The sequence below is a fragment of the Oryx dammah genome, unplaced genomic scaffold (genome assembly GCF_014754425.2).
Source record: "Oryx dammah isolate SB20612 unplaced genomic scaffold, SCBI_Odam_1.1 HiC_scaffold_14, whole genome shotgun sequence".
In the NCBI taxonomy this organism is placed as follows: Eukaryota; Metazoa; Chordata; class Mammalia; order Artiodactyla; family Bovidae; genus Oryx; species Oryx dammah.
Genome location: NW_024070198.1, coordinates 50,206,378 through 50,230,254, shown reverse-complemented (window position 1 = coordinate 50,230,254; position 23,877 = coordinate 50,206,378). Strand labels below are relative to the sequence as shown.

Sequence of the window (23,877 nt, the reverse complement as noted above, 5' to 3'; positions counted from 1 at the left end):
GGGGGCAGGGGGCGGGGGTGGTTCCGACCCCAAGCTGGGCCTACTATGGCTGGAAGCCAGAGGGCATCCCAGCCCGCCCTGCCCACTGGGCCCTCAGCCACGGCTGCAGGACTCCTCTATCCAATATTGTCTCACAGTCATCACACATGAGCGCTTTTCCAGCAGAAGCTCCTCCACGGGTTACACCTCTAACTGCACGTGTAGGCGTCCCCACGCAGGATCTGCTGTTCCTGCAGCCGCAGATCTCGTCTCCAAGACGCAGAGCAGACCCAGGCCTTCCATTCTCTGCACAAAGAGCAGTCATGGTAGCTCTGCCTGCTCGTCGCTGCTCCTCTGCAGGCCGCACCGCACCTTAGCTGTCCTCACCCGGACACTGTGATGGTGCAGACAGGCTTGGGCCCCTGGAGCTGCTCGTCGCCTCGCCCCACACGGAAGGACTCTGCGCACGCTCCGTCGGGCCCGACTCTGCTGCCCCGCAGACTGCAGCCCGCCAGGCCCCTCTGTCCGTGGGATTTCCCCGGCAAGAATACTGGAGTGGGTTGCCATTTCCTCCTCCAGGGGATCTTCCTGAGCCAGGGATCAACCTGGGTCTCCTGCGCTGCAGGCAGTTCTTTACTGTCTGCACCACCAGGGAAGACCTGAACTACTCACAGCTGAGCCAGTTTAGCCCAGGGCATAAGCATTCCTCCACTAACGGCAACATGGTGACTGTTGTTATTGTTCACTCACCACGTCGTGTCTGACTCTGCGACCCCATGGGTTGCAGCATGCCAGGCCTCCCGGTCCCTCAGCATCTCCCAGAGTTTGCCCAAGCGCTTGTCCATTGAATCAGGGATGCCATCCAACCATTTCATCTTCTGCTGCCCGAGGAGGGAATGGCAAACCACTCTAGTATTCTTGCTGTGAGAATCCTATGAACTGTATAAAAAGGCAAAAGGGTAGACTATTAGCAGCACTTACAAAGCTAGCCCTGCCCGCAACAATCAACTTAATTAGTGTGGTTCCCAGCTGAGTTCCCTGACCTCATGATTAATCTCGCCACCCCACACTTTATCCCTTTCTTGTTCCCTCTGACCTCAACCTGTGCTCCCTGAATGCCAATTAATCAGAATCAGGTGACTGACTGCTACTGTTGATAACAGTGTTAATGGACTTAAATTGCTGTCGGAGATTAGCCATCCATTCAGCTTGTTTCTCCAGGCACGGTGAGCTCACAGATCCTAGAGCCATGGGTCACCTGGCCTGAGAGTGTAAATCAGAGACATCATGACTCCTGAAACCAGATTCCAAAATGTCACAAAAGGATGACTAATCCCAGCCTCTTTCTTTGAGCTCTTTTTTAATAAATCCCCTAACTCAAAGACCAAGTATGTTGAAGGCTTACCTGAGTTGGTCTGAGTGGATCTGAGGACTGTGTCCCCACCCTTCCCTGTTGTTCAGTCACTCAGTCTTGTCTGACTCTTTGCGACACCCCTGCACCTCAGCACGCCAGACTTCCTGTCCTTCACTATCTCTTGGAGTTTCCTCACACTCGCGTCCATTGAGTTGATGATGCCATCCAACCATCTCATCCTCTGTCGTCCCCTTCTCCTCCTGCCTTCAATCTTCCCCAGCATCAGGGTCTCTTCCAAAGAGTTGGCTCTTCGAATCAGGTAGCCAAAGTATTGGAACTTCAGCTTCAGCATCAGTCCTTCCAATGAATATTCAGGACTGATCTCCTTTAGGATTGATGGGTTTCATCCCCTTGCAGTCCAAAGAATTCTCAAGAGTCTTTTCCAACACCACAGTTCAAAAACATCACTTCTTTGGCACTCAGCCTTCTTTATGGGCCAACTCTCTTATCTGTGCATGACTAGTGCAAAAACCATAGCTTTGACTAATGGACCTTCATCAGCAAAGTGATGTCTTTGCTTTTTAATACTCTGTCTAGGTTTGTCATAGCTTTTCTTCCAAGCATCAAGCATCATTTAATTGCATGGCTGCACTCCCCATCTGCAGTGATTTTGGGGCCCAAGATAATGAAGTTTGTCACGGTTTCCACTTTTTCCCCAACTATTTGCCATGAAGTGATGGGATAGGATGTCATGATCTTGGTTTTTTGAATGTTGACTTTTTCACTCTCCTCTTTCACCTTCATCAAGAGGCTCTTTAGTTCCTCCTCGTTTTCTGCCATAAGGCTGGTGCATCTGCACATCTGAGCTTATTTCTCTCAGCAGTCTTGATTCCAGCTTGTGCTTCATCCAGCCTGGCATTTCGCATGATGTACTCTGCATAGAAGTTAAATAAGCAGGTGACAATACAGCCTTGACGTACTCCTTTTCAAATTTGGAACCAGTCTGTTGTTCCATATCCAGTTCTAACTGTTGCTTCTTGACCTGCATACAGATTTCCTAGGAGGCCAGTAAGGTGGTCTGTTATTCCCACTTCTTGAAGAATTTTCCACAGTTTGTTGTGATCCACACAGTCAAAGGCTTTGGCATAGTCAATAAAGCAGAAGTCAATGTCTTTCTAGCACTCTCTTGCTTTATCTATGATACAATGGATGTTGGCAATTTGATCTCTGGTTCCTCTGCCTTTTCTAAATCCATTGTAAATATGGAAATTCTCGGTTCATGTACTGTTGAAACCTGGCTTGGAGAATTTTGAGCATTACTTCGGTAGCGTGTGAGATGAGTGCAATTGTGTGGTAGTTTGAGCATTCTTTGGTATTGCCTTTCTTTGGGATTGGAATGAAAACTGACCTTTTCCAGTCCTGTGGCCATTGCTGAGTTTTTCTTTAAAAAATGACAGAAGGATCTTTGTTCGTCTCCAAGGCAAACCATTCACTATCACAGTAATCCAAGTCTCTGCCCCAACCACGAATGCCAAAGAAGCTGAAGTTGAACGGTTCTATGATGACCTCCAAGAACTTCTAGAGCTAACACCAAAAAATGATGTCCTTTTCATCACAGGAGATTGGAATGCAAAAGCAGGAGGTCAGGAGATACCTGGAGTAACAGGCAAGTTTGGTCTTGCAGTACAAAATGAAGCAGAGCAAAGGCTAACAGAGCTTCGCCATGAGAACACACTGGTCACAGCAAACTCTCTGTTCCAACAACAGGAGAGACACCTCTACATGTGGCCACTGCTGAAGCTTCCAAACTTGCTGGCATATTGAGTGCAGCACTTGAACAGCATCATTTTTTAGGATTTGAAACAGCTCAGCTGGAATTCCATCACCCCCACTAGCTTTGTTCCTAATAATTCTTCCTAAAGCCCACTTGACTTCACACCCAGGAGGTCTGGCTCTGGATGAGTGATCACACCATCATGGTTATCTGGGTCATTAAGACCTTTTTTGTACAGTTCTTCTGTGTATTCTTGCCACCTCTTCTTAATTTCTTCTGCTTCTGTTAGGCCCGTGTCCCTTATTGTGCCCCTCTTGGCATGACATGTTCCCTTGGTCTCTCTAATTTTCTTGAAGAGGTCTCTAGTGTTTCCCCTGCTATTGTTTTCCTCTATTTCTTTGCATTGTTCACTTAAGAAGTCTTTATCACTCCTTGCTATTCTTTGGAACTCTGCATTCAGATGGGAAATGCTTGTCAGAACTTGCTTTCTACCTTGAGGGACAGGAGCCCTTGCTGGGCTACAGTGATGTCATCTTTTTCAGTAGCTGACGTCACTACCAGCCCAACAGGAGTTAGCCCATTCCTCGCCACCTCGGTGTCTGCGCTCCGCTCAAAGCAACCAGGCCGCACAACACTCACTACCAAGAGCAGCCAACCAGCTCGGCGTGCCTCCGGTCTGCGCGGTGCACGCCCCACAGCTCTTACAGCCTGTGGCGGACAAGATATTTGAAAGTGTTGTCGTTGTTTAGTTACTAAGTCACGTCTGACTCTTTGCGACCCCACGGACTGTAGCCACCAGGCTCCTCTGTCATGGGATTTCCCAGGCAAGATCCTGGAGTGGGTTGCCATTTCCTCCTCTTGGGGACCTTCCTGACCCAGGGATGGAACCTGCGTCTCCTGCATTGCAGGCAGATTCTTGACCCCTGAACCATCAGGGAAGCCTGAGACAACTGCATATTCATATGCAAAAAAAAAAAAAATTTAGACCTATAACTTACACTGTACACAAAAGTTACCTCAAAATGCATCATAGGCTTAAATGTAAAATTTAAAATTACAAAACCACTGGAAGAAAAAAATGAGAAAATATTCATAGACTTGGATTAAGGAAACCGTTCTTAGGCACACCGAAAGCACGACAGATAACAGAGAAAACTGATTTCTGGGGCTTCATCAAAATTACAAACCTCAGTTCAAAAGAGACTCAAGAAAGTGAAAAGGTAAGTCACAGACTGGGAGAGACTATTTGCAAATCTTCTGAGGCCAGAATATATGAAGAGTTTTACAACTCAGTAACAAGGAGACAAACAACTGAAAAAAGTTCAGAACATTTAAGCCAACATTTCACCAAACATATGCAGATGGCAAAGAAACCCACGAAGAGATGCGTAGTTACTGATAAAGCAGAAGTGGTGTTTGGAGACAGGACAAGACAGAGCACGCGGAACGCCCCGGCCCCGGGCCTGCTCACGTGCGTCCGCCCCGTGCGTCCACCAGATGCCTGGAGAGCGGGAGCATCTGCCTCACCGTGGAGACCAAATTGTTTCCCTTCTTCCTTCCCTTCCTAGTTCTGTAGGGGCCCAGCTGACATGCAGCTCGAGTCATACATGTTTTTTTTTAAAACACGTATTTATGTACTTTTCCTGTGCTGGGTCTTGGTGCTGCCCACGGGCTTCCTCTGGTTGCAGAGAGCGGGGTCCACTCCGCACTGCGGTGCACGGGCTTCCTGCCGCGGCGGCCCCTCTCATTGTGGAGCGCAGGCCCCCGGCGTGGGCGCTTCAGCAGTTGTAGCACACCGGCTCAGCAGTTGTGGAGAACGAGCTTTGCTGCTCTGAGGCATGAGGCGTCTTCCCGCACCAGGGACTGAATCCGTGTCCCGCGCGTTGGCAGGCGGATTCTTACCCACTGGACCGCCAGGAAAGTCTCTCGATTAAGACGTGTTGATAGATCTGAAATGCATATCTTCGGTGAACTTTACATAAAATGTGAGTGTCATTTCGATGAACAATCTCTTGTCTTGAAAATGTATTAACATAGCTGTCCCTTCAACTTCTAACAAGCAGAACAGCCCTCAGAATCTTCTGAGTTATAAGCCTCAGGCCAGCTTGAATAAAATTCTCTATTTCTTCTTTAGAGCCACTGTTGATTAATTTTTGTTGTTGTTAGCGTCGTGAGCTATTCAGTGTGCAGACTGAACTCCAGTGAGACATCACTCCCCCTCCTCGTGGGTATGAGGCCAGTGATGTGAGCAGAACTGTGTCCTCTCACAATTCACACGGAGAAGCCCCAACCCCCAAGGGCCCCAGAACGGGACTGTATGTGGAGACACAGTCTTTAAAGAGACAATCGAGGTGAAGTGGAGTCCTATCGGGGGGCCCGAACCCGTTCTGGGGGTAGAACACGTGGCAGACGGAGAAAAGGCCACCTGTCGACAAGCGAGAAGCCGGCAAGGCGAGGAGAAAGGCCTCAGGGGAAGCCGGTCCCGCCAGCTCCTTGGTGTCTGACATGCAGCCTCCAGAGGCACCAGGAGACAAGTCCTGCTGTATAAGGCACTCAGTCTACGGGGCTTAGTGCTGACTACAGTCCACAGGATCACAAAGCCGGATACAACTGAGCAGCTAACAGTCAAACACTTCCAGCAACTGAACACGGGCGGCGGTGATAAAACGGAGAGGCAGCGACAGGCCTGGAGGGAGCCAGGAGCCGAGGCCCCCCCACCCCCCGTGTCCCCGGCAGAGACGCGAAGTATGCAGCCGCTTTGGGAAGAAGGTTACCTTTTTCTCAAAAAGTTTCGTGGGAACTGCCACCCAACCCAGCAGTTCCACTCTGTGATACCCGCCCAAGAGAAATGAAAGTCCACACCAACACTAGTCCAGGAGCCTCCACAGCCCCTCTGTGAACAGTGGACACACCTGGGAACTACTGTGTATTCCCGAGTCCAGAAAGACTGGTCAGATAAAGCAGGGCACACACTGTGGGGCACTTGTCCACAGCAGAATGGCTGACACAGCAGAGACATCCAGCGTTGCTCAGCAGCTGCGAGCCTGAGCGTGGGACCCCGACCCTGGCGCGAGGATGGTCTGGGGGCCCCGGGACCACAGCCCTTGCTCACCAGCTCATTCAGCCAACCAGACAGTGCGTGCCCTCTACGGCCGGCCCTGTGCAGGCCCTGGGCCACAACGGCCACTGAGGGCCACAGGCTTGTCCTTGCAAAGCAGCCCAGGTGCTGGGGTCTAGCCCTGGTGGATCCAGGGTAATTCGGAGTGGAGACAGAGTAGACGTCCTAGGAAAAAACTTATTTAATTACAGATATATAGAGAGAGATTAGAAACGGATAGTGTAGTAGGAAAATTAGTGGAGAAAAGGAGGCTGAATAACTTGGTTTACGTGGAGAACCAATCACCACCTACGTAGGCCACAGGCGTCTTTCCGTTCTCCCGAAGGAGAGGAGGCACTGAGGCCTCCCCGGTCCGATCTTAGAAGCCCGGCAGAATTAGTAGGCTTGGTGAGTACCCACGTACCAGATGGGAATTCAGCCAGAAGGGAAGAAAATGACTCGGGGGAACCGTCTTTCCAGAAACTGATCCCATTTCTTTATTTTTTAGGTTTGTCTATATACCTTTCGTTATACATAAGGATGAATACAGAGTCACGCGGGGTCAGCAGACCTGACCCTTGTCACAATCAGGTGCTACATATAAAATTATACAAAGGTCTTATGGGTTTTACATCATCTTCTGGCCATGAGGCCTGCTGACATTTTATGATCCTTTCTTTCTGATAACCAAAAAACTTATTTTTTCCAAGGGTGTTTTTCTTAAACCAGGCGCCACCCTCTGAAGGTAGCAGATAAAGTTGCATTCCTATAGGGTGAGGTTGTAGCAGGTTACAATCAAGAAAGGAACTTAGTTAGCCTAAGGTTTAACATGATTAATCTTAAAGGTTAATACTTATTTTTCCTATATGCTAGTTGTATTCATTTTAAGGGCAGGGAATATGGAGATTTAGCAGCAAACATCAGCCCAACAAATGAAAACCTTTCATCAATGTTCCCTTTAAGATCTATTTAGTCTTAAGATAGTGATAAAGTTACATTTTTACCTAGCAAGGACACAGTGATTTATAACAAAGTACAGTGATCTATAACAAAAGAGAAAATTCATTAACTCAAAAAGTCTAGTATTGCTAACCTCAAAAACGACTATATTTCCTTTTCTATATTCCAAATACATTGATTAATATATTCCCAGGTGCCTAAGGATATGGAGGCTTGGCGGCAATCACTGACTCAACAACGAGAAAGGTGAAGGTGAAGGTGAAGTCGCCGCGACCCCGTGGACTGTAACCTACAAGGCTTCTCCGTCCATGGGCTTCTCCAGGCAAGAATACTGGAGTGGGTTGCCATTTCCTTCTCCAGGGGATCTTCCCAACCCAGGGATCGAACCTGGGTCTCCCGCATCGAAGGCAGTCGCTTTAACCTCTCAGCCACTTTCCAAGTACTCTAAACTCTCTGTGCTGTTTATGGCTGAGAGGTTGTCACACAAGCTAGTCTGTCAGCAGAGAGGTTTGACCTGAGACACCCTTGTCACACCCAGGGCAGGGAATTAGCAGCAATTATTGGCACAACAAATGAAAAAACCCTTCACCAATATAATTTCTAATCAACTCACTATACTATACTAATAATTTTGTAACTTCTCAAAAGAGTCTGTATTTAGAAAGTTTTAAAGCATCTCGTGCCTCTCATGGTTGGGAGGCTGTAAACAATCACATGTGGCCGGACAAACCCGCTCAGGCAGGCTAGAGAACCTTCAGAGGAGTTTGTAAGTTGAAACACTATTGTCACGCCCAGGAACTTTTATTAACTGGAGCTGCAAGTTAACTCCTTCTCCGAGAGAAATGGTGATGGGGAGAGCCCCCCGTAAAGTCAGAGGTGTAGGTGAGAGCATGAAACAGACTCTGGCTTTGGGGGTAGATGCTCGGGAACAGGGGGTTTCCTGAGGCTTGATCACGCCTTTGCGTCCGGGCACCCAGGGGCTTCAGACACTGAAACCTGAGAAGGAGACCCTCTGGGCAGGCGGGGCCCAAACTAGCTGTGTCTGAACCAAGCTGCTGGGGAGCAAGAGGGCAAGTCTGCGCCCGCCACCAGGCGGTGCCTGAGTGCCTGACGTCCTGGGGTGGGGGAGGCTGGCCAGGGTCTCTGTATGCACCCCCTCCCCCCACCTCCCACCCTGCCTGGAGAGCGAGTATGTGAGGTAAATGTGTGTGCAATGTGTGTGAACGGCGTGTGTGTGATGTGTGTGTGAGGCATATGCATTCATATGTGAGGTGTGTGCATGGCTGGATGTGGGTGTGTGTCTGTGACAGGTTGGGGACGCGCTGCAGGCTCTGACGGGCACGCGCGGGCGGGTTCCGGCGGCTGCAGACCGCGGCGCCCCCTCCCCCAGCCTGCGTCTCCTGGGCAACCGCAGCCTCGGTCTGGGGCCCGGCCCCGCCCCCGCCCCGCCCCAGCGAAGAAGCGTCTGGAACCGCATCCTTCCTTCGCATCCTTGTCCTGCCGCCGCATCCCGCGCAGCTGGCCCTTGGAGACGCCTGTGAGCCTTTTCCGTTTCTTGTGGAGCAGGGTCTGGGTGTGGGGGTGTGGAGCCAAGTGTGTGCAGGGCTGTGCAAGTGCGTGGCGCAGGTATGCGTGGTGTGTGTGTGTGCGGGGAGTGCGATGTATGTGCAGGGGTCGCAGGTATACTGTGTGCATGGATGTGCGAGGTGCGTGTGCGCAGATGTGCAAGTGTGCGAGGTGTATGTGCGGGGGGGGGGGGCACTGCGGCGGACCCGCTGGCAGCTGGCCAAGCAGGGGTCCTCCACTTAGGGGCCCGGCTGACCCCAGGGCAGGATGTTGTCAGGCCTCCGGGAGGATCCGGGAGCCCCCCGGGGGGGAGGCAGGTCCCTGCCTGGACATTCGGAAGGGCCGTGGGTGTCCGGCACAGACCCGACGTGCTGCCGGATTCCTCAGTAGAGGGGGGCATCCTGGACCGCTGGGACCTCAGCTCTCCCCACCGCTTGGTGACTGCAGCCCCCTCCCCGCCAGCCAGCTCCACCTCTGCGGGTCTGAGAGAGCCAGTGGGAGCCGGCGTCCGAAAGTGCGGAGGGGGCGCCGGTTCCAGGGCCCGTTCAGCTTGGTCTGGGGTGGGTGGCGCAGGAGGGGCTTCGGACCCACCAGGGCACAGAGGAGAGCCGCCAGCAGCGGCACGGGGTTGCGGTGGTGAGGCAGGCTGCGGGAAGGCGGGCACTGGCCAAGAAGCCGAGGGGCAGTTCTCTGAACCACCTGCCGCAGGTTCGGGGTCCACAGGTGTCGGCTACTTGGGACGCCGAAGCCCGGTGCAGACCGGCTCCGCTCCCTGCCCCGCCTCGCCCGGGCCTCGGGCTGGACTGGCGCCCGCAGACCCCAGCCCTTGAATGGGCAGCCGAGCTCACCACTGGCCTGCAGGCCAGCGGGCGGGAGAGCACCTGGGCCGGGGCCGCGGCGAGCGGGGTGGGGGGGGCTCCGCGGGCTTCCAGCAGAGCGCGCAGACTCCGCGCCCCGCCGGCACACGCGCGCCCCGTGCGCACAGGACGCTCGTGCCCGCGCGGTGCGCACCGGCGCGCGCCTCCGGGTGGCGCGTGTGAGCGAGTCTGTGACGCGGCCTGCAGCCGAGCCGCCTGGGGGCTGCCAGCTCCGGGTCTGTGCCCTCCCACCCGTCGGAGCGCGATCCCGGCCTCTCTGCTCATCCTGTGCCCGCTCCCTGCGTCTCACAGGGGAGACGCGCACTGCAGAGAGCGGGGAGCGGCTGATCCGCTGCAGAAAGCACAGTGACGCCGCAAGGTGGAGGGAGGGGCGGGTGGGAGCGGAGGGAAGACCCCTCCCGCTCCCCGGGAGCTCTGTCTGTCGCGTGAACGCGCCCAGCCAGCCGGCCCAGAGGGTCCACGTGATTCCGCCTGGGAAAGGAATGATGGGGACCCGGCCTTCCCACGTGCCGCCCAGCCCTACGCCAGCATTCTGCCTGGGACCAGGCGCAGACGGTACATGGATCCCCAAAGCTTCTTTTCTTCGAGAAGACGTGTCGTGTCGTGTCCTGCCTGTCTCTATTGCCGTGGAAACCCCAGATGATGTAACATGACGTCACGCTGATCAAAGGAGTCGGGGCTGAAAGGGAACCCAGGGGCGGATCTCCCCGGGGGAGGGGCCTCCGGTGGGGCGAGGGGGAGACCGCGGCCCTCCGCTGCCCAGAGGGCGAGGCCACCAACCTGCGATCAGGGTGCACCTCTGCCGTTCCGCGCAGCGCTCAACTGCGGGCTGGGTGTGAGTGGCCGGGCGTCTGCTGCGTGCAGGCCCGCAGTCCGGCCCCCCTGGATGCTCTCCTTCCCACCCCTGCCACGCTCCGCTCAAGCCCTGGGCGCCCTGTCCTCACCTCGCACCTCCCTCCCCCGCCACCCCGGTTGTCCCCCCGCCCCTCTCGGGGCTTCTCATCTCGTAGCACCGGGTGCTCCTTGGCCCTCTCTGCCTCCTGGAGCGTGGACGTCACATAAGCGCTGTCCTGGTGGAGAGCGGCGGACACGCCCCACCCCCTGCGGCAGGCGCCCGGGTGCCGTGCAGGCCCCAGCCAGACCTCGTGGCACACCAAGAAGAGCACCTGCGCCCTGCCTGGGGTGGAGGCAGTGGGGGCGCTTTGCTGGTCTGTACCACCCGGGCGAGGCGCTCAGGGAAGGGCCCCGTTTCAAGGGCCTAAGAAAACCCTCCTCTTTGGGCGCCTGGGCAGTCCACGGCAGGGCGACCCCTCTCCCAGCCCAGGCGTGGTGGCCACCTGAGCCACCCTGTCCAGCACCTCCCACTCGCCACCCTGCAGGTCTCTCTGTCTCTGCCGCCAGCAGGGGCTCCACCTCTTCGTTCCCGCCGGTCCGCCAGCACGGGAGCCCACAGCAAGGCCTGGACGGCGGAGTGAGAGCCGACGCCTGTGCCCAGGAGCCACGGCACTGGTGGTGCCGTTACCCGAGAAGGGTCTCGAAGGACACGAGTGTGGGCGTCCAGAGGCCGGGCAGTCTTTGTGGGATGCACCCGCACAGTGGCGAGGGGAGCCACATTCAGAGTCCAGGGTGGACAGCGGCCCTTGGTTCTACCCTTTACCCCGAGAGTGTCCTCGTGAGGAGGGGACAGCCAGTCCGTCCATCCTTTACGGGAGGGCGGGGGCCCAGTCCTAGACGAGGGCGCAGGGTGGGCACGTCTGTGGCCGGCCCGCTGTCCCCTGGTCTTGTTTTTAACTTTTTCTGTTGTGAAATATAACGAACTCAGAAGAGGACATGAAACAAAGGTGCAGCCTGATAATCATAAGTGAGCCCCAGGCCTCCAGCGTCCCGGTGGAGACAGGAAACGCCCACCGTCCCGAGCGGCCCCTGGGGCTCTGCTGACCCCGGAGCTGGCCGCGCCCCTGAGCGCCGACGGTCCTGAGCGCGGCGGTGGCTTGCTTATTTTCCGACCTTCCTTGTGCTTGGCTTCGTGCTCTTTTGTGATTCAGGGCTGTTCCTGCAGGCTGCACGGCTCCTTCCCTTCACTCCACCGCAGGAACAGCGCTCTATTTACGGGGCCGTCCGGTAAATTGGGGTGTCCTGCTGGGTGTGCACGCAGGAGGGAGGCCGGCGCAGAGCAACAGCCTAGGCAGAGCACCACTTCGGCGTTCAGGGCCCTCTGAAATCCTCCTCTGTCGTTTTTCTCTTGGGTTACCTGTGTTTCTTGACCACGTTGAGATGCTCTCTGTATTTTAGATGTCTGAGGCTTACTGGCTTCCTTGGGCTGCTGTAACAAATCACCACAGCCGGCACTCACTCACAGCTCTGGAGGCGGACGTCAAGGTGTTGGCAGGGCGGCACTCCCTCCCAGGCTCCAGGGGAGGCGCCCCCCACCCCTCCTGTCTCATCCAGCCCTCCAGGAGCCCCAGGGATCTCTTGGCTTATGGCCACCTCCCTCCAGTAGCTGCCTCCATCTTCACATGGCCTCCTCCCTGCGTGTCTGTGTCCAGATTTCTCCCTGCTTATAAAGACACCAGTCACTGGATCAGGGTCCACCCTAATCCAGTATGAGCTCATCTGAACTTGATTAGATCTGCAGAGACCCTATTCCCAAAGTAAGCTCACGTTCGCATGTGCCCAGAGTAAGGACTTGGACTCATCCTGCCGTTGGACAAACAAGCCTTTGCCCGTTTGAGGAGCTGGAGATATCTGCTCCTAGTCCCAGTTTCCGTCTCTGCCCCTTGAAGGCGGTGTTCTTTTGGGCAGAAGCTCAGTGTAGTTAATTGACGGTGTTAGTTTCAGGCGCACAGCGAAGTGGTTCAGTTGTACACGTATACGTCTGTTCTTGTCTGGATTCTTTCCCGTTACAGGTCATTGCGAGGCCGAGTCGAGCTCCCTGGGCACAGTGGGCCCTTGATGTTTGCGTGCGTGCACGCCCAGTCACTTCAGTTGCCTCCAACTCTTTGAGACCCTGTGGATGTAGCCTACCAGGCTCCTGTGTCCGTGGGGTTCTCCAGGCCAGAATACTGGAGTGGGTTCCCATGCCCTCCTCTGGGGGCATCTTCCCAACCCAGGGATCAAACCCACGTCTCCTGCATCCTCGCAAACGGGCTCTTTACCACTGAGTCACCAGGCGAGCCCCCTTGCCCTTCACCTAGTTACGTATCAGTTCAGTCCAGTCGCTCAGTCGTGTCCGACTCTTTGCGACCCCATGGACAGCAGCACGCCAGGCCTCCCCGTCCATCAGCAACTGCTGGAGCTTGCTCAGTCTCGTGTCCATTGAGTTGGTGGTGCCATCCAGCCATCTCGTCCTCTGCTCTTGGTTTTAATGTAGCTCTATTCTCGATGCTTCCTTTTGGGGCTAGTGCTCATCCACGACACTGAAGGGCTTCCCCTCCCTGAGGGCCAGGCAAGTGTTCTGAACTGTCTCCACGATGCTTGTCCACCTTGGCTTGTCCACCTGGCGTAGATTTGTCTGCGGTTGTGAGGTGGGGCTTGGGTCCACCGTTTGCCACGTGGACGCTGTTTTTTGAAAGGTGGCTGTGCCCTTGCTTTGCAGGGACGCCTCCTGACCCGTGTGTGGGGTGTGTCTGCGGGCCTTCTATGCAGCGACACCACACGGCTGTGTGATGAGCTGGCCGCCTGGCAGACCCAACCCCCTCGGACTTTCCCAAGCTGTCGTGAGTGTCTTTGTCCCTCCACCTTCCGCATAAAATCACAAAGCCTGTTGAATTCACACACAAAAAAACATTCATCTTGGACTTTTGATTCCGATTTATCGAGTCTCTGCACTTTGAGGGGAAATGGCATTTGTAAACAAATGCCTTCCAAAACCCATGACCATGCCCTTCCCATTTCAGGAAGTTAGGAGTTATTTGGTCCCAGTCAATAATGTTCTGATGAAGGTTTCCTGTTTTTCCACAGGGAGGTCCTTCTAATGCCTTCTTAGACCTACTCATGAACATCTCATTATTTCCGATACTGTTTTAATGGAATCTTTCAACATGTCATATTCTGATTTTTTGTCACTGATACATAAAAACAGAATTGATTTCTGAATATCTTAAACTCAACTCTGCTTAACTCACTTTGAATCCATGTAACTTTCTGCAGAGTCTTCTGGATTTCCTACACACGCAGGGTGCTATCTGTGACTGATGAGAGCATTGCCTGGCCTCCTCCGGGCCTTGTGCCTCTTCTTTCTTTGTCCTGCTCTACTGTTTGGATAGGGTCTCTACCAGCATGATTCCTACAACTGACAATAAAGGACCTTGTATCTCCCTCCCAGTTTTTGTTTATTTTGTTTTGTTTTGTTGGCTGCTTAGTTTCCTGACCAGGAATCGAACTCTTGCATGGAAGCATGGCCTCTTAACCACTGGACCCAACCAGTGGTCCAGAGAAGTCCACAACCCAATTTTAAAAGCAGAGCTTTCTCTGATCACATTCAGTAAGGGGTGCTGTAGGGTTTTTGTGGATAATCTTGATCAGATTAAGGAAGTTTTCTTAGTGCTAATAGACGTTTTTCCACACTGCTTGTGGGATCTTAGGGATCTTAGTTCCCCGACCAGGGATTGAACCCAGGTCCTCGGCAGTGAGAGCACAAAGCGCTAACCACTGGACCACAGGGGATTCCAATAGTGTTTAAAATAGTAAACAAATGTTGAATCTTATCAAATACGTTTTCAGCTACTATTGAAATTGACCAGATGAATCTTCTTTTTTATTCTGTTCATGTGGTAAAACTATTGATTGCTTTTCAGATGCTAAATTCCAAACTATACCCAGCCTTTGTCTGTCTGCTCGATCCCCTGTGCTTGCCTTTTATCTGGGACCTTGTCACCGGCGTTGGTCGGTGGCACAGCCTTCAGCCTCTCTCTCACGTCCTTGCCAAACGCTGAGATCAAGGCTGTTGGCCTCACAAGCTGGGGTAGGTGCCCTTGTTTCCTCTGGATGAGTTTCATATGAAATTTGCATTGTTTCCTCCTTAAGTGATTGGAAGAATTCAGGGGTGATGCTCCTTGGGCCTGGAGTTGTCAGAAGATTTTAGCAGCAGACCTAATTTCTGACGGACATGGGACCGTTTCTTTCTTCTCTGATTGACCCAGCATGTTCTGTGTTTCTCTTTTTTCGGTCGGCAGTCATTTCTTGGGTTCCTTTCCTCAGCGGTCAGCCCAGAGGTGGAGCTGTCTTGCCCTCCCCAGGGGAGCTTTGCCCTCCCGTCCTCTCCGCCTGCCACTCCTGCTCCTTTCGGGAGTCCCAGCCCCCCGGATGGCCCACTCCCGTGTGCCCTGTGATTCCCATGCTCCATGCAGCCAGAGCTTGGGTTTATTCACCAGCAGCCTCTTTCTGGAGCTCTTCCTTACTTACTGCATCTCCAGTGGAGTCGCCAGATAAAATATAGGACGCCCAGTTAAATCTGAATTTCAGACAGACAATGAATAACTTTTTAGTATAAGTGTGTCCCGTACTACATATTACATGGATATGTTATGAAAAGCAAAAGCATCCGCTGCTTATCTGAAATTCGGATCTAACCTGGTGTCCTGTACTATTTGCTACGTCTGGCCACCCAACTCACCGGGCTTCTGTCTGGGATTGCTTTCTGTTGGTTGCCACTCTTAGAATGTTCCTGGAGCCATGGGCCAGCGGAAGACTGGTGTGTGTGTCTGGGCAGTCACCAGTCAGAGGCGTTATCACCTGCATGGCTGTGGGGCTCAGAGGGAGTCGGGCGGGCAGGAAGGGACTACAGTCTTGTGGCTGGACTCACCCGGTTTGTCCTGAGGAGGTTGGCCTGGTCACCCACAACCTGTCCCAGCTCTGGTGTGAGGAGCATCAGGGCTAACCTGGTCCCGCTCAATGTCCAGCTGATGTGGGCCTCTGTTGGGTGGCCGGTGACTCTGTGTCTGCCTCTGGACAGGACAAGGAGTGCTGTCCACCATGGTGAAGCTGAACTGCAGCTTCTCTGGGAAGACAGGCTCTGGGGATGGGGGTACCATGGACAGCGTCCCTCTGATCAGCCCCCTGGACGTCAGCCAGCTCCAGCCGTCGTTCGCTGACCAGGTGAGGGGCCCTTCCCAGCCTGCCCTTGAAACAGAGGACGGTGGGCCAGGCAGCTTTACGTATGGCCTCCTCCAAGACAGTGCACCCAGAAGAGGAGGGGCCAGGCTGAGCCTGCCATGTGACCCGGTCAGCTCCCCCAGCACCCAGAACCACCCTTTCCTCGGAGGGGCTCTTTCCATGGTCTGGCCAGATCCTGGGCTGCCTCAGCCCCAGCAGACTTCCAGCATCTCTTTGGCCTCAGCTGGTGGCCACCAGAGCCCCGCCACTGGCACCCACACTGCAGGCCCCCTGACCTCTGACCCCTCCCTCTCGGCCCTCCTAGTTCAGGGCCCCCTGCATCGTCCCTTCCCACAGGTGGTCATTAAGACGCAGACGGAATACCAGCTGTCCTCCGGGGACCCGTCGACAAAGTTCTCCGACCTGGAGGGCCAGAAGCTGAGCGGGGGCCCGGAGGACATGCGCAGCAGGGTAAATGCCCGGCCTGTCCCTGGGGGTCAGGGCGGGGGGGGGGGGGGGGGGGTGGCGTGGACAGGCACTGCCAGCTGTGGGCACCCAGACTCAGGGCTGGGTGGGTGGGATGGGGCTCCTTGGTTAGCGTCCTGCTCTCAGGAGTTGGACGGGAAGCCACCCCATCAGAGGTGGGGTCAGTTCTGGGCAGCACCAGGTTCCTGCCGGGGAGGCCGCTGCCGTAAAGCCGGGGGGAGCCACGGCCCTCAGCGGAGCTCCTGCCCTGAGACGTGCCGCCTGCTCCCGCCCTGGACCATCCCTCCTGGGTCATCTGTGTCTCTTCCTCCGTGACTTACTTTTCCTGCTGTGTATTTGGCAAATGTGTTTTCCCTTCCATTTCTAGCTCTTTATTACTGACAGCTTTTATAATCTGTTGTTCGGTCACTGAGTCGTGTCTGACTCGGCGCCCCCAAGGACTGGAGCCCGCCTGGCTCCTCTGTCCTCCACCCTCTCCTGGAGTCCGCTCAGCCTGATGAGTGATCTCTGGAGCCTCTCAGGTTGCAGTGAGATCTGCCCCTCCCCACCCTCCTCTCTGAGAGGCCACTGCCCGCCCCCCGCCCCCAGCCCAGCCTCACCCTCCCCTCTCCCTCCCACCTGCCCACCCCCAGATGCCCACGGGCCGGATGATCGCCTTCACCATGGCGCTCATGGGCTGCCTCCTGATTATGTATAAGGCCATCTGGTACGACCAGTTCAGCTGCCCGGACGGCTTCCTTCTTCGGGTAAGTCCGGCGTGCTGGGCACTGGGCCAGGGAAGGGCCATGGAGCCCCGTGCCAGGGAGGGTCCCGTGGGGAGTCCAGGGGAAGGACTGGCCTCCCCACCACTGCCAACAAGAGGGCAATGGGTGTTCCTAGCTCTGTGGGAACATCACCGCCCAGGAACAGTCAAGTTTTACCTTTAGAAAAATTCAAAGAAAAGGTGTTTTAGCAAGTTTTCTCTCCCTGTAATCTAAACAGCGAAACCTAAGGAAGGAGGTGGTGGTAGTGAGCGTTTTCCCTGCGCTTGGCAAGGGGCTCCCCTTCCTCCTCTTCCTCTCTCAGCTTTCCTCCCAAGGAAATGATTTTTTTCAGTGTATTTTTTTCTGAGACTCTTAAGTTTTCAGTAGTTAAATCCTTCTCCTTTCCTCGTGGTTTCCACGATGAAAACGCACCCCACAGTGGCCACCAATCCTCGCTATACGTCCACGGGTTCACCAGGCAGCTAACGCCCCGCACTCGCTGGGACACCCTGGGGCCTTCTGTGTGGGGCTGGCTCTCGGTGGCGCCTTCAGTTCTAAATCGAAGGCCGCCCCTTGGTGACTTGAAGTTACGGCAGAAATAAATGCATTTAGGGGCCCTGCCTCCAGTATTATCGAACTGCTCAAAAGCAGAAGGTGACCGCCCACCCGCGGGTGGCCCTGGAACATGCCCCCCGCACCCCGGCCGACCTGGCCTCCCGAGCCCAGGGGCGCGGCGCTTCCCACCGGCCCCCGCCCGCCACGGCGCCCCGCTCGCGCCCCTGACCCGCCCTTCCCACAGCACAAGATCTGCACCCCGCTGACCCTGGAGATGTACTACACCGAGCTGGACCCTGAGCACCACCGCAGCCTCCTAGCGGCCATCGGCGCCTACCCGGTGGGCCGCAAGCACGGCACGGAGACCCCCTGGCTGTCCGCGAGCTACCACGCCTTCAAGGAGGGGCCCAGGAAGGCGTCCAGGGCGCAAGCCCGCGCGGCGGCCGCGGCGGCGGTCACCGAGCCCTCCAGGAAGCCCACCGGGAAGCCCCCCGGGGACGCCTCGCTGCAGGGAGAGAAGGAGGCGGCGCAGAAGGTGGCGGGGAGCACGCCGCCCCCAGCCCCCCAGTGAGGGTCTCTGAGTCGCAGCCGCTCCGCGTAGGTGTGCCCCGGATGGGGACCGGGGCCCCGGGGTACGCCGGCCCAGTCTGCTAGAGGCTTACCCGGGAGTGCGCTCCGCCCTGGAGACCCGCGTGCCGGGCTGGCGCCGGGGGCAGGGACGGGGCGCGGGCGGGGAGGGGGCACGGGGGCGGGGGAGGGGCGGGGCGGGGCGCAGCGTCAGGGGACCCGGAGGCGGGCGGGCGGAGCCGGGCGGTGGGCTGCTCTTGCGCCCGCCCTACCCCGCGCGCCCTCACCGCTCCTCGCTCTGTCTCCGCAGCGCCTGTGGCCGCCCTCGCCCGAAGCCGCCCCCGCTGTGGTCGCTGTGGTCGCGCCCCTGCTCCCAGGCCCGCCGCCCCTCCTGCCCCGCGTGGGCCGCTAGCTCTGTCGCTTTTCTCTGAGTAAAGATTCCACCTGGTTTCCCCTGAGCATCCTCCGTCCTCGGCCTTCTTCCTGCCGCCCCCCGCCCCCCGCCCCCGATTCGGGCGCGCTCCCGCTTCGTGCCCTGCACCCCGTTTGGGCGCCCTCCTGCCTCGTGTCCCCTTTACCCCGGCTTTTCTTTAGAAAAAAAGCTTTAAAAACATTTATTAATCGAGTAACCTCCGTATATGCCCTCACTTAGTCCTTAGTGTATCATTGTCTATTCAGTCGCTAAGTCGTGTCCGAGAACTGCAGCCCGGCAGGCTTCCCTGTCCATCACCATCTCCTAGAGCTGGCTCAGATTCATGTCCATTGAGTCGGTAATGACATCCAACCGTCTCATCTTCTGTCTTCCCCTTCTCCTCCTGCCTTCAGTCTTTCCCAGCATCAGGGTCTTTTTCCAATGAGTTGGCTCTTCGTTCGAATCAGGAAGCCAAAGTTTTGGAGTTTCAGCTTCAACATCAGTCCTTCCAGTGAACATTCAGGACTGATTTCCTGTAGAATAGACTGGTTGGATCTCCTTGCAGTCCAAGGGACTCAAGAGTCTTCTCCAACACCACAGTTCAAGAGCATCAATTCTTTGGCGTTCAGCCTTCCTTATGGTCTTATCCATTTAGCTTATTTAATCCCTCTGAACTTTTTAAGACATCTCCCCAAAGAGACAAACTTCATTATTTAGATTTCCTAAGGATTTCAAACCCCAGGAATCTTCGGAACGTTTTAACAGCCTGCTCTTCAGGACACCGCCTAACACCACAAGGTCAGAGTCAGATCTTAAACTGAAATTCCCTCACCTCCTAGAATTAAAACCCAAGGGTGTTGAGATGAAATTTAAATCATTTCAAATTAAAACAGTTCACCGGCGCTGTTCATCCTCTTCAGGCCTTCCTGGGTTTTCAGCAGCAAACATCATGAACTGATGCTTCCCTCAGCCCCTTGGGTGCACCTAAGCTGAGAGAGACACACGATAGGGCCCCACCCTCCCTGCACATCCTGCGGGCTCCCTCAGCCCACCGGGCTCACCCGAGGGGGCAGGCAGCACCCTGCTGGCTCCAGGACATGCTTCCGGGATGGACTCAGACCAAGAGGGCTGTGGGTTCCGGCCAGCGTCCGGGCGTGGGCCGGGACCCGGCTCCGGGTGGCCTGCCAGGCCCCCTGCAGAAGGTCCAGCGGCAGACTCTGCAGTAGGACTCTCCCCTCCTCCCCGCCTCCCCCTGCCCCCCTGCGCTACGATGTGGGAGTGACCCTTCCAGGGTCCCGTCTGCACACGTGTGCTCGCACTCACATGCACACACACAGTCGTCCCTTGGTACTTCAGGGATTGGTTCCAGGACCCCTCACAGATAGTGAAGACTGTGAGCAGCAAAATTCAGGGATGCTCAAGTCCTTTTTATAGAAAATGGTGTAATATTGGCATGTAACCTACACACATCCCCCTGCTTACCTTAAATCATCTCTAGATTCCTTATAATACCTAATACCATGTGAATACTATGTAGATAGTTGCCAGCTTGACAAATTCAAGTTTTGCTCTTTGGAACGTTCTGGAATTTGTGGTTTTTGGTTTTGTTTTTGAGCATTTCTGATGGGGAATTGGTTGACTCCTTGGATGCAGAGCCCAAGGGTACACAGTCGCATGTACACAGGCACACGCTCACATGCCAACAGTGTGCACACACACTCCCACCTCCCTCCCAGGCGTCAAGAATGCAGCTCCCTCCACGCACACACACGCACACACATCCTCCTTCCCCAGCTGGGGCAGAGGGTAGGGGTTGGCAGAGGGTCAGTGGCCTCGGGTGTTGGACAGGGACTCCCTTCGGAACGGGCCTCCCAAAACTGCCGGCCGGTGGCCACATCCGCAGGTGGGATATCCCCCCTCGGGTTTCCTGCCACTCGGCCCGCAGCCAGGACCACGTGGCAGGGACCTGGGCCAGCAGGAGTTGACTGCAGCCCTGCCATAGTGGTGTGGAGCTGCGCAGTCTCTGGGGCCAGCACCCTGAAACTCAGTCTTCTTGTCTGTAAAACTAGGACCCGGGCAAGCCCCCCAAGTTGGGGTGCTGGAGCAGGGTCCGCCCGGGCACGTGGGCCACTCGCTCTGGAGCCAGGCTTCCCAAGCCCCTAGGGTCACCCTGCCAGCTCCCAGCTCCAGGGTGCCTTTTGCACCCCGCCCCAGCCAAGGGCATCCTGCAGGGGACTCCCCACCCCCGCTGCTGCTTGTCCTCACAGCAGCCCAGTCACCTGTGTGGGCCCCCGCAGCGCCAGCCAACCCAGCTGTCTTCTTGGCCAAGATGTCTCTCAGCTACGGCTGGACCCTAACACCCATAGGGATCGTCTAGAAAGGCAGTTGGGACCTGCCCTCTGCCCCAGCTTCGCCTGATGCCTCCAGGCCCCACCCAAGTCTCCTCCCTGGAATGGGCCTCTGGGGAGAGGACCCCAGTTCATGGCCTCAACACAGTGCCCAGGACACCCAGAGCAGGTGCAGGACAGCCCTCTGCTGACCTCAGGCTGCATCCCACCTCCCTGTCCCCTTGGGTGAAGATTATGGCAAGGACAGCTCTGGTTCATCCCAACCATCCCTGGTAAGGCTCACCTGACCCACAGGGCAGAGTTCAGCCAGGTGGAGGGTCAGTGGAGGGGCCTAGAGAACCTTAGGGAACATCGGGGGTCCTAGAAGGCCCTGGAGGGTCCTATGGGGCCTGGGGAGCTGATCACTGAGTCCCAGGTCACGCCTGCTGAGTCCAGGCCTGAGCTGGGATAAGGGGGTCACGGGATGTGGCTGCCTTCCTCTTTTGTCTCCTGGGAAACCTCGGGGCCAAAGTGGGGGCCTCTGCAGAGTCCGCGGGGGGCACCCCAGCAGGTGGCACGCTGGACTGGTGACCAGCAGCCTTGTGAGGGGCTCCCAGCACTGGGCAAAGCCTCAGTGACCCCCTGCCTGTCACCTCACTGAGAGCTAGCCCCAGGCCCAGCGGAAGCGCTTCCCAGGGCATCTGCCCACAAAGATCCCTCACCTGCCCAGAGTGGGGGTCGGGGTGCTGTCCTGGGCACTGAGGGTCCTCTCCTCCTGCTTCCACCGTGAAGACCCCACTCCCGGGTGCCCCCCAGCCTCTAGCCACTGGTGCTGGTGGTGAGGCTGAGAGGCCAGAGCCGGCAGTGTGACCCTGGGCAGCCCTGGATCCAGGCTGCGGAAAGGTGGGTGGGGGTCCTGGTATCCTGGAGCAGCAGGCCTGGGTCATGCAGCCCTGGAGTGGGGGGCTGTGTTGGAGGTCGACCATCCTGGGGGCCCTCAAAACCTTGGAAACCGGGGGCCCTCTCGAGGGACCACTGCTCCAGGCCTAGCACCCCCGCCCTTGATGCTGCCCTGCCCCGACGGCGGGGTCTGCACAGGAAAGGGGGAGCCAAGCCCCATGAGCCCCATAGAGCCCCCAGGGCTGCTACAGCAGGGCCTGCCTGCCCCCAGACACGGTCCACAGGTGGCTGTGATTTCCCACACGCCCTGTGAGAGACCGTTCCGTGGAACGGCTCATTTTAATGTTTTCCCTTTCTTGTTGCACAAATGTGCTAACTCATGATGAAAAATCTCAGCCTTTTGAAGTGACAGACTGCCCTTCTTTTTGCCTGTCTGCCACGGCTTGGCACTATAGGGCAGGAATGCTGCTGCCATCAGGAGCCTCAGGGCCCCGGGCACGCATACCTGTGGGTGCACATACATACGTGTGCGTGTGTGCCCACAGCGGGGCCTTGGGCCCCGCCCCCAGTGCTGCCACCAGGAGTCTGGCATGAAAGGGCAACCGTTTGCCCGGCTCTACACCCGGGGCTCATGCTCTCTGGCACAGACAGCCTGGGCACTGAGTGGACCCTCGGGCGGGTCAGGCGCAGCCAGTGTGGACTGTGGTGCCACCTTGTAATCTGGAAGTCAGCTCTGGCCTGGAGTTGGTGTGGTGGACACGTGCTGAGACTTTGCCAGGGACAGAGGACCCAGTGGAGTCGGTGGGGGGGGGGGCGTCCTTGGAAGGCAGCAGGAGTCCGCACTGCCCCTTGAGGTTCCTTCTCCACGTGAGGCCCAAAGGCGACCTTGCCTTGGGCGTCTGAGAGGCCAGGTGTTGGGACCCTCAGAGGTGGGGGGATCCATGTCCCCCGGAATGTTCCGGCACCAAGGCCATTCAGCGAGCGTGGGGCTTACGGGACGTGAGTAAGCATCCGTCTGGGTAGCATCCGTCGCCGCATCCTGGCCACGCTGCTCCCCCATCAGCCCGTGCAGGGGCCCCAGGTCCCACGGACCAGGGAGAGGCTGAGGCGGAGCCCGCCGCGGGGCCCCCGAGGTCAGGGTCCCCCTGCCCGGTGCCTTTGCTCACACTGCCCCTGGCCCAGAGCCTCCTCTCTGGGGCCCTCGCACACTGGCCAGTCTCCTCCGGGGGACCCTCCTGTGCCACACCAGCTCCGGGACTGAGGTGACCTGGGAAGCACGGAGCCAGCCTGCAGACAGGGAGGTGTGTGCCCACAGGGTGGGCAGATGGGACCGGAGCTCGGGCTTGAGCGGGGGTAGGGGGAGTGCATCGGGGTCCCTGGGCTGGGCTGGGTTTGGTGGGGCCAGGTCCACTCTGGAGGCCTCCTCTAAGGGGTGCTGGCAGGCCTGGGAGGGAGGGCACTGTGGCTCAGGGCGGCTGGGCAGGCCCCTTGAGGGGCTGCATTTGCCTGAGACTCTGGGGCTGCCGTCCCGGGCTGCGCTTGACAGACTGCAAAGCGGCCCAGTGAGAGTGGCTGCAGAGCCGCGATACCTTGAGGGGCTTAGCCGAGCCCTTGCCAGCACCGCACCCGGCCATGGACTGCAGGCTCCGAGAGGAGGGCAGGAGCATTTGCCAGCACTGGGCATGGATGCCCGCTGCTCACCTGCAGATCGGTAAACTGAGGCCAGGGCAGACACCGAGGTCCACTGCCCACTTCCACGGTCCTGCCCTGGTGGGTAGGGACCTCGGGGGCCCCGGCCGGAGTCCTGCTCCCCAGCTGCGCACAGAGGGATGGCGCCTCGCAGTTCAGCCAAAGCCCTCAGGTGCCGCCCTGCCATCCCCACGCCCAGGCCGCTCTCCCGAAGAGTAACTGAGTCTGCGGAAGGGAAGCCCACTTCCAGGGGCAGTGCGCTGGGAGACGCCAGTCCTCTGCGGATGCCTCCACTCCAGAGGGGGCGCGGTGGCCCCAGAAACGCCCTCTACCGGACCCAGGTCCTCACTGGAGAAGCTGGGGCAGCTGGAGGGGAGTCTGCAGTCAGCTTGGTCTGACCAGGCCGGGCGCACAGTGGACCGTGGGGAGTGGCCTGTGTGCACCCGCAGGGCTCAGGGCAGCCGAGGCCGCAGGAACCCCCAGGGGTGGCCGGCTGT

At 57.0% G+C, this 23,877-nt stretch overlaps 1 protein-coding gene across 1 annotated transcript; it reads left to right on the top strand.

The window, feature by feature from the left end:
• Positions 1 to 8,477: 8,477 nt before the first annotated feature.
• On the top strand, positions 8,478 to 18,086 carry CALY (calcyon neuron specific vesicular protein). Its single transcript, XM_040254742.1, has 5 exons — positions 8,478 to 8,701; positions 15,562 to 15,704; positions 16,059 to 16,172; positions 16,820 to 16,933; positions 17,730 to 18,086. The coding sequence occupies exons 2-5, from the start codon at positions 15,582 to 15,584 to the stop codon at positions 18,054 to 18,056; spliced, it is 678 nt and encodes a 225-aa protein (XP_040110676.1). The 5' UTR covers positions 8,478 to 8,701; positions 15,562 to 15,581; the 3' UTR covers positions 18,057 to 18,086.
• The last annotated feature ends 5,791 nt before the right edge of the window (positions 18,087 to 23,877 follow it).

Excerpts from the sequence above, each read along its gene's own strand:
- CALY (XM_040254742.1), top strand. The coding sequence starts at position 15,582 with ATGGTGAAGCTGAACTGCAGCTTCTCTGGGAAGACAGGCTCTGGGGAT. Across the intron at positions 15,705-16,058 it reads AGCCGTCGTTCGCTGACCAG|GTGGTCATTAAGACGCAGAC; the intron begins GTGAGGGGCCCT and ends CCCTTCCCACAG. Across the intron at positions 16,173-16,819 it reads CGGAGGACATGCGCAGCAGG|ATGCCCACGGGCCGGATGAT; the intron begins GTAAATGCCCGG and ends GCCCACCCCCAG.